Source organism: Bos mutus, chromosome 1 (assembly GCF_027580195.1).
Source record: "Bos mutus isolate GX-2022 chromosome 1, NWIPB_WYAK_1.1, whole genome shotgun sequence".
NCBI lineage: Eukaryota > Metazoa > Chordata > Mammalia > Artiodactyla > Bovidae > Bos > Bos mutus.
In genome coordinates this window covers 65700655-65711017 of record NC_091617.1, presented here as the reverse complement: position 1 = coordinate 65711017, position 10363 = coordinate 65700655, and the positions used below count along the sequence as shown (strand labels likewise).

The following is a 10363-nucleotide window of genomic DNA, read 5'->3' as shown; positions in this document are numbered from 1 at the left end:
GGAGATGCTTTCACCAGGGTATGCTAATGTTCTGTTCAGTCCTTATACAAATAATTTTGAGGTGCTATCTTAGGTGCCTGAGATTCACTGGTGAAGAAATTAGACACATCCATGCCCTCATACAGCCTGGACAATTTTCTTTTTTCCACAATTTCTCTGGCTCTTCTCATATGCCATGTATTTATTTTCAATTGGAATATAATTGTCATGTAACACTGTATTAGTTTTAGGTGTACAACATAACAATTTGACATAGTATTTATTAAGAGATCACCTCAATAATTTAACATTAATCACCACACATAGTTACAAAATTTTCTTCTTGTGATGAGAACTTTTAAGATGTACTCTCAGCAACTTTCAAATATACAATACAGTTATATGCATTTATTTTATAATCAAAGAATTTTCAAGAAATACATTTTTACACTAAGCTTGTGTTTAATGTCGGAGAAGGCAATGGCACCCCACTCCAGTACTCTTGCCTGGAAAATCCCATGGATGGAGGAGCCTGGTGGGCTGCAGTCCATGGAGTCGCTAAGAGTTGGACATGACTGAGCGACTTCCCTTTCGCTTTTCACTTTCATGCATTGGAGAAGGAAATGGCAACCCACTCCAGTGTTCTTGCCTGGAGAATCCCAGGGATGGGGGAGCCTGGTGGGCTGCCGTCTATGGGGTCGCACAGAGTCAGACACGACTGAAGCGATTTAGCAGCAGTAGCAGTAGCAGCAGTGTTTAATGTACATACAATCACACATTACATGGTATAAAACATTACAAACTGAAAGGCAAGTATCCCTTCCTTAATTGCAGATTTCCCAGTTTCCCTGAGAAAAAACATCCCTTATGTCTTAGTACCTAGATAAACACAGAATCATGTAAGACACCCTTACTAATTCAATGGTAAAGGAAAGGGAAGAGGAAAGTGTTTGGTGTGAGTTGGGGCTTTTAGTTAGGTGACCAGAGACTGGGCTATCTTAGCACTATCAAGAGCAAAGACATACCTTAGGAGGATAGAGGGAGTGATATCAGACTGTAAGTATTGCTGAAGTAGAAAATTTAGACTTTTACATCATTTTAATGGACTTCCCAGGTGGTGCTGGGGGTAAAGAACACACCTGCCAAAGCAGGAGATGTCTGAGACAGGGGTTCGATCCCTGGGTCAGGAAGATCCTCTGGAGGAGGGCATGGCAACCCATTCCAGTATTCTTGCCTGGGGAATCCCAGGGACAGAGGCGCCTAGAGGGCTACAGTCCATAGGGTCGCAAAGAGTCAGACACGACTGAAGCGACTTAGCACACATCATTTTAATGGAAATTTATTAAGAATAGATACATGTGTATGTATAACTAAACTACTTTACTGTACATGCAGAAACACCACAACATAATCATCCATCTTCCAATATAAACTAAAAAGTTAAAAAAAACACACCACATGTTAGTCTAATGAAGATGCTTAAAGCCTAATGAAAACAAGGCAGGGTAGAGCACACAGCTGGAACTATTACAGGTTCAAGCATGGCTAGCGTAGGCGTCTACGACCCTTCAGGGTCCTTTATGTAGAATAAACACGCCACGACTGAGCAACTGAACAACAACAACAAAATGTAGAATAAGAACTACTTTTCCGTAGCGTGGGCCTCCCAAAGTTCTCTTTAGGTTTGGACTGAGGCTTCTTCATCCGTCAGTGATGCTGTCTTAGAGCCAGGGTCTCCTAACTCATTTCTACTGGGCTAGTATATTCCTCTCCCAGGCCCAGTTTCCCTGTTGTTGAGAGCTGACACATAGACAGTCCCCAGAGCCCTGCTCTGGGACAACTGGTATCTCCTTAGGACATCTATGGGTTTAGTCAGCCTCTGGGCAATGTGCATCTTGGCCCTCTTAATTCTGTTGCAGCTCCTTCACTCTCAGTCATTTATTGGAAGAGACCTAGGCCTCCTTCCATCACCCCGTTACTAAGATGATAGCTCTCCCTTCCCAGCTCTGCTTCCAGTTGGGTGAAACATTACAACAAGCAGGCTATCATCAAAACCCCTCCCAACCTGCAAGGAAACTGCTGTCGGCCTTAAGTCCATTTGGTTAGACTGTCCATCTGTTGCTCTTCCCAGGGCTTGTTGAAGGCCTGCACACACTGAACATTCATGTGCATTTCTATTCGTCAAGAGCTTTCATTTTTTTCCTGTTTTGAGTATTGTGATCTCTCTACTGGCTCTCTCACAGTGGCCCCAGGCCACTGTCTCATTTTTTTTTCCCCCAAGAAGAGAAACAGAGTTTATTATGCACAGCATTCTTCTGCTTTATCCCACAGTCTTTGCTAAGGCTCAGCAGTAGCTTCTTGGGCAGGTGGATCCTCCTTAATATTAGCCTCAGCCCTGATGGTAATGGCTACAGAACTGGTTCCTTCTCTGTCTCTAATTTCCCAGATTTTGAGTTGGTCTGCTCATTGTTGTCAGCACACTGGACCATCACTTTCCTTACTGACCCTCACAGAGGGACCAGAACCCCTTAACAGAGTGTGGAATTTCTTCAGTAATTACATTATTATGGGACATATTTCTCTATACTTCAAAACATTATAAGGCCATAAAATACATAACTCCCACCCAGACTGAAAAGGTAGTTGTTCAGTCACAGGTATACAAGATGGAATGAGGGTTAGTATCTGAGATTCAGAGTAGATAAAAGCCACAATTCCAGGAATTGGGAGTTCTACATAAAACATAATTTATAAAATTAAGAAAAGAGACCAAATGTGAAACAAGAGTTGTTAATCTTACACATGATTCCTGAGCCAGGAATCAGTTAGGTGGGTTTGACCCTTGAGTGTGTTCTGAAATGAAAAGAAACAGTTAAAATCTACTCCTGGCATTGAGAGCAGAGCTGGCATGGTAGGAGGCTATTTTACTTGGAGGGAATTCTGAAGCCCCCACTAGTATTAATAGTAATATTTTCTTGCCTTCTGGGAAGGTTTAGAGAGACAAGAAAAGGTCAGTCAAAACTTGAAAAGGAAAGCATATAAAAACAGTTATATGGCGTTTACTCTTTAATTAAAAATCTGTAGCACTTTTGCTGTCTGAGGCTGTCTTTGAAATGTTAACATCACACTGGACTTCATCAGATCTTTCAGGTTCTTGGAGTTCTACTCTGGAAAAATAGAGAAAATAATTCGGTGAGATTTCACAGTAGAGCCACTTTCTTTTTCTAGCTTTCAGCAGTGGAGCAGAACATAGGAATGAGCAATGGCATTGCAACAGCAATGAGGAGAAATAAACTATTGAAGAGATGTGCCATCCATGCTTCCTATTTACTCTCTCTGACTTTTGTCTGGGCCTGCCACTGCCCTACGCTGATTCCCTGGTGCCTTCCCTCTGTAGGCTCTTCCAGACCTTTTCTGAACTGGCTTTGACAAGGCAGCACAGCACCTGGGCTCCATCCTGGATTCTGAGACTCACAGTAGCTGGTATATCCAGGTGAGTGCAGGGCACACGGGAAGCAATGTACCCTGGGCTCGTGACTATGTCTTTTTTTGACTTAGGGTTGCTTTAACCTCATGACTGTGTGACTAGTGCCTCAATATTCTTGACAGCCCAGTTTCTCATGGGGGGTGGAGGTACAATCTGACTGCCTCATTTTGTAAAAAGGTGGATTGCCAGGAATCTTTGTGTATTCTTTCATGCATCCATCCATTCTTTCAACAAATATCTATTTTAATAACCAAGATATGGAAACAACTTAAGTGTTCACTGATGATCGATAAAGAAATTGTCACACACACACACACAGAGTAGACTATTACTCAGCCACAAAAAAGGAATGAAATCTTGCTATTTGTGACAAACATGGATGGCCCTTGAGGGTATCATGCTAAGTGAAATAAATCACACAGAGAAAGACAAATACTGTATTATTTCACTTACATGTTGAAATTTAAAAATAAAAAATAATTAAAATCAGGCTCTCAGATACAAAGAACAGACTGATGGTTGCTAGAGGTGGGGTTGGGATAGGGAGGTGGGAGAAATGGTTTATTTAAACTAAAACAAACTAACTTTTTTTTAAATAGGAAAATAAATTTAAATAAATTACATTAAAAAAACCTGAAAACTTGAACCCCTTAAAAAAGAAAAAAGCACCTCACCAAATTCTGCATTCCATATCCCTCATATGTGAACAAAAGATAATGGAAAGGATACACAAATTTCTCCCTATGCCATATTTAGGGTTACTTAAGTGCTGTCAGACACGACTGAAGTGACTTAGCAGCAGCAATGCTGTTCTTATTTGGATTTGATTAGGTAAAGTATCTAGAAAGAAAGCTAAATAAGTGAAAAATAAATACAAATCAAACAAACTTAAAATTGTTGCTCAGCTGAAAGCAAAGGTAAGAGAGACTAAAACTCTGATGAACAATGTTTATTTTCCCACAAAACTCCTTTCAACATGTTATATACTTATCAAACCATTAGATTGTAAATTCTATAAATAAGTCCCATCATCTTTCAATGAATATTCACCATGAAAATTACAACTACTGAAAACTGTTAGTATTAATAAGAAGCTACTTTCTATAGATTCAAGTGTATTTGCTGTTTCAATTTCACAGTTAAAAAAAATTATTGAGTACCTACTATACTATATGCCAGACACTCTGCTAGGTTCTAGCAGCACAGTGATGACCTTCACTGATATATTCCCTGCCCTCTGTAGAGTTTAATTTGGTTAAGTTTATAGTGTGTAGTCTTATAATTATACCAATATATAAGTATAACCTGGTGTTATAAAGAAAAAGCACAGGGATCCATAAGATACTATAACAGGATGACATAATCTAGTTTGGGAAGGGTTTTTAAGAAAGTGCAACTTAAGCCAAGATCTGAAGAATGAGGTGAAGAAGTGGCAAAGAACATTCCCAGCAGAGGGCACAGCAGATGCAAAGACATTGAGGCTAAAGGGTACCTATTATCCCTTCTCACTTATGTATTTATTCATTCCACAAAAGTAGGAAATCCACTGGTCCAGGCATTGTGCTAGGTACTGGGGTTGCCATGGTGAATAAGATGCATTCTATGCTCATCACATCAGACCCTTTTGGTATTATTTTTTTCCTTGAGCACGACTGAGCTTGCCATGCCCCTTGGGCATTGGGCACAGGGCACACTGCCATCCATTTATAGCCAGGATATTTTTCTCCAAGTCCAAACTAGTCTCACTTTCCTTTTCCTCTCCATAAATGCTGAGGTCCCAGCATGCCTCAAACATAGACCCTCTGGGGATTGTATCTCTTTCAACAATGTTGTAGGGTCAGAACTCACCTTTTCGCAGTCTGTTCACTCTCTTTCTCCTCCACTTTGATGATTTCTGAAAGAGACAAAACAACTTCAGAAAACGTATTTCCCATAGATACTAAAAGAAGGAAAGTTTGAAGAGGCTCCTAAGTCCTAGGACCCAGAGAGAAATTGTTGCCGTGTATGTGGAATAGATGGTTCCTTGATGAAATTTCATGGGGACTGAGAAGCAGCTTCTTTCATCCCAAAAGTAAATGCCTTCTTTTGCTCATTTTGCCTTAAGTTCTAACTTTGGGAATAGGTTTTACTTATAGCTCTATTCTTTACTAAAATAAAAATGCTACTGAGAGGTATACCACATATAGTTTTAGCAAACATTTAATGATGGGGAAAAAAAGTTTCCTGTCCTTTTTTGAAAGTAAGGTTTGGAAGGAGGAGGAAAAGGAAATACTGAATGTGCTGACACCTTACTGGGTTATCCAACTGGTGCTACTAAATAATACACAGTATTGCATGGCCAGAATCAAGTGGGAAATCTCTAGTGAGCTAGACCTCCCAAGGCCTGACTTCCTACTGGCATGGACTTACTACTGATGCAACTAAGGGAGAAAATGTCTCTGGGTTGACAGTTGTGATGGTGCTATTATCCCACTGAGAGCCTTACAGCAGGGGTTGTTAACCCAGGGGTCCATGGAGGAATTTAGAGACCACAGCGGTCCTTTCAACAATCCTGATGGTTTTGAACACTTTCTATTTTTAGTGGTTCTGTTTGTGTGTGTATGTGTTTGAAAATAATCAGCTTTATTGAGATAAAATACACAGTAAAATCCAATCATTTTCCATACAGATTTTGCTGAGTCTAACAAATGTATGCAGTCACATAACTACCACTATAACCAAAATATAGAACATTTATATAAGCCCAAAGCATGCCCTCTAGCCCTTTTCAATCAATTTCTTTCTCCCACCCATCCCCTCCAACCACTGATCTGCTTAATGCCACAATAGTTTTGCTTTATTCTAGGATTTCATATAAGTATGATAATAAAATGTGTAGGCTTTTTGTGCCAAGTATCTTTCACATAGCATAATGCTTTTGAAATTTATTCATGCTGTTTCATGTTACCAGTGGTAACATTCCTTTCTATAGCTCAGAGATATTTCCTTGTATGTATATGCCACCATTTGTTTATCCATTCACCAACTGTAAAAATTCAGGATGCCAGGTTTTTAGTATTATGAAAAAAGCTGCTATGGACACGTGTGTGTGTGTGTGTCTCTGTGTAGACATATGTCTTTATTTCTCATAGATAACTACCTAGGATTGCCGGGTTGTGTAGAAGAACATGAGAATTTCATTTGCTTCATATCCTCTCCAACACCTGATATTTATCAGTCTTTTTAATTTTAGCCATGTTAGTGGGTGTATGGTGGTAGCTCATTATGGTTTGAATTTGTGTTTCCCCAATGACTAATGACATTATGACTGTGTGACTGTTGCTTATTGGCCACTTGTATATCTTTTTATGTGAAGTATTTATTCAAATCTTTGGCTTTGTGACTTTTGTTATATGAATTATCTTATTGAATAGTATCACACAATTATATATTCTGACTGTAAGTTCTTTATTATATGTATGTTTTGCAAGCATTTTGTCATAGTCTGTGACTTGACTTTTCATTTGCTTAATAAAGTCAAAGGGCGAAATTTTAAATTTTGATGAAGTTCAGTTTACCAATCTTATCTTTTTGTAATACAATTTGTGCTTACTGTGTCCTAAGGTTTGCCTAACCTAAGCTCACAAAATTCTTCTTCTATGTTTTCTTTCAAAAGTCTTTTAGCTGTAACTCTTATTTTAGGTTTATGATCCACTTTGAGATATTTTTTGGGTGTCCAGGTTCACAGTTTACCATGTGGATACCTAACTGACCCAATACCATTCAACAAAACACTATCCTCTCAGCATGGAATTAACTTGGCACTTTTGTCAAAATCAGTTGACAAAATCATGTGAGTTTATTTTTTGCCCTTCTATTTTGTTCCATTGGTTGATTTGCCTGTCCTTTCACCAATGTCACACCATCTTGACTCCTATAGGTGTAAAATAAATCTTGAAATTAGGTAGTATAAGTCTTCCAGCTTTGTTCTCATGTTTCATAATTATTTGGGCAATGGTACTCCTTTGCATTTCCATATAACTTTTAGAATAAGCTTTTTAATTTCCTCTAAAGAGCCTGCCAGGATTTTGATATTGCATTGAAACCAAATATCAATTTGAGAGAATTGGTATCTTAATAGCTAGTCTTCTAAACCATGAGCATTGCATAATTCTCCGTTTATTTAGATCTACTTTGATTTCTGTCAGCAGTAATGTTTTTCAGTTTTCACCCCACCCCAGTACTCTTGCCTGGAAAATCCCATGGATGGAGGAGCCTGGTAGGCTGCAGTCCATGGGGTCGCTAAGAGTCGGACATGACTGAGCGACTTCCCTTTCACTTTTCACTTTCATGCATTGGAGAAGGAAATGGCAACCCACTCCAGTGTTCTTGCCTGGAGAATCCCAGGGACGGGGGAGCCTGGTGGGCTGCCGTCTCTGGGGTTGCACAGAGTCGGACACGACTGAAGCGACTTAGCAGTATATATATATATATATATATATATATATATATATATATATATGTATGTATCTTGTACTTTTTTTTTAAGATTTATTCCAAAGCCTGTAATATTATTTGATACTACCTTAATTGGTATTAAAAAATTCAATGTACAATTGTTTGTTGTTAGTATATGGAAAAACAATTGATTTTTGTGTATTGACCTTGTATCCTTCGACTTAGCTACACTCAATCAGTTCTAATAGCTTTTAATGGATTCCTTAGGCTTTTCTATAAACATACTCATCTTACCTGCCAAAAAAAAGACAGTTTTACCTCTTCCTTTGCAATGTGTATGCCTTTTATTTATTTTTCTAGAGTTGTAGCACTGGCTAGGACTTCAGCACAATGTTGAACAAAAGCAGGGAGAGTGACACACTTGCCTTGTTCCTAATCTTAGGTGAAAGCAGTCTTTTATCATTAAATATAATGCTAACAAAAGATTTTGGTAGATGTCCTTTAAATTCAATTCAAGAGCATCCCTAGTTTTATGGGAGTTTATCTTTCTTTTTAAATATTATGAATGTGTATTAATTTTCCCAAATGCTTTTTCTGTATCATATTTGGTAGATATCCCCATGATTTCTCTTTTCAGTTTTTCAATATGTTGAATTTTATTGCTTGTTATTTGGATGTTGAACTTACCTTTTATTATTAGAATAAATCCCACTTAATCATGTTGTCTAATATTTTAATACATTGCTAAATTTCATTTGCTAATTTTGTTTAGCATTTTGGCATCTATGTTCACAAGGGCCATGTGTGGTTTTCTAGTCTTGTAATGTCTTTTTCTAGTTTTGCTTGGTATTAGGGCTCCCCCTGCCTTCAGAGCAGCCTAGAAACTGACTCCAGCCAGGAAGTTGTGGACAATCACAGGGCTCACCTCATCTTTTCCCTTCTCTTAGGGGCTACAGTTTTCTGTAGCCTGTTGTCCAATGTCTGAAAACAGTTGTCACATATATTTTGCTGATTCTAGTTGTTTACTGCAGGAGGGCAATTTCTGTAGCAGTTAATCCTTCCTGGGAGGAGAGAGAAGTCTGTGTCTTCTACATAATTTTAAAAGAGCTTTAATTGTTAGAAAAGACTCTAATTTCCTTCTACCTTCTTATAACTTTTGTCAATAAGATGTCCTTTAGAGCCTCAGTTAAGTATGATCTTGTACCCCATGGCAGTTTTTCGATATTTAAAGGCAGCACTTGCATACTCCTCAAGGCTTTTTGTCCTGGCTGAGCATTCTCAGTGATTTCTTATTTGACTGATCTTCCAGATACTTTATAAATCTAGTTAGGTTCTATTTTTGTCAAAGTTCTCTTAAAAATAACAGTGCTTATAACTGAATATAGTACTTCAGGGTATCTGTACACTAACACAAATAATTACATTATCCTTTCATACTCATGACAAAATCACCATCATTTTGAAAAAGGCTTGTTTTAAAATGAAAGCAGCAATAAGAAGACGGATTCTAAACTTTTGGATTTGATTACAAATTTAGCATTTTGAAGGATAGATTGATGAGGTCTCCTGGTTTCATTTTTTAAGCTCTGTGAAAGTTTCTGTTTTGTTTTTTTTTTTTGGAAAATACATTTGTCCTTTAAGAAATCATTCTTGAAAGAGCTGAGACTGTCCCAGATTTGGTGGAGGGGGGCAAGTTATAAAAACTGGAGGTTGCTAAGCACTATTATAATACAAATTTTAGTCACACAAGACACAAATGAGGAAGTAAAACTTTAAGAGGAGCTATTTTAGTCTTTCTCCCCAGTAGGTAAGCTGACAGGGTAACTTCTGATTGGGAAAAGACAGTAATTTAAGGTTGTAATTTCTCATGCCTTCACTGCCCTATTTGACAAAACCAAAATAGAGAAGAGGGATAAGAAACCAGCTAGAACAACCATGGTCTTTCCCTTTTATTCATTTAACAACCTAAAAAGGGTAAATATGTACGGCCAAGGAAGAGAAAAACTGGAATTACCAAACAAACACTGGAAAGGGCTTTTGACACTGAGTTAGTTGGAGAGCTGTGTACTCTGAGCAAAGGAATATTGGATTAGGAGGAAGCTGCATTGTTGGAGAAATTTCTACTCATCAGTAAGCTTGTTTCTCTGTAGGTAGGTCATGACTATTTCCATACTTATTGGCAGAATTTGGTCCCTTGTGGACTGAGATTCCCATTTCCTTGCTTGCTTTCGTGGCCAGCTGAGGACCGTTTCCAGTTTCTAGAGGCCATCCACATCTCCTGACTCAGGGCCCCTTCCTCTGTCTTCAAGAGCAGCAGTGGTGGGTTGAGCTTGTCTCAAGCTTTGGCTCTCTTCTTCCGTTTTATCTTTCTAATCCAGATAGGAAAGTTTCTCTGATTCACATGATTAGATTGGGTCTACCTGGATAATCCAGGATAATCCCATCATTCTGAAGTCAATA

The 10363-nt window shown here is 38.4% G+C and overlaps 1 protein-coding gene across 3 annotated transcripts in view; it reads right to left on the bottom strand.

The window, feature by feature from the left end:
* Positions 1–295: 295 nt before the first annotated feature.
* CD86 (CD86 molecule) overlaps positions 296–10363 on the bottom strand; it is a 69006-nt gene continuing 58938 nt past the window's right edge. The window contains exons 6-7 of one of the 3 annotated variants that reach the window (XM_005893426.3): positions 5315–5360; positions 296–3141 (exon numbers count right to left, since the gene is read on the bottom strand). In XM_005893426.3, coding sequence (XP_005893488.2) covers positions 3126–3141; positions 5315–5360 — 62 coding nt within the window. In that variant the 3' untranslated portion in view covers positions 296–3125. Of the gene's footprint in view, positions 3147–5314; positions 5361–10363 lie in introns of all 3 variants that reach the window. The other 2 variants (XM_070370083.1, XM_005893425.2) reach the window with 2 other exon arrangements.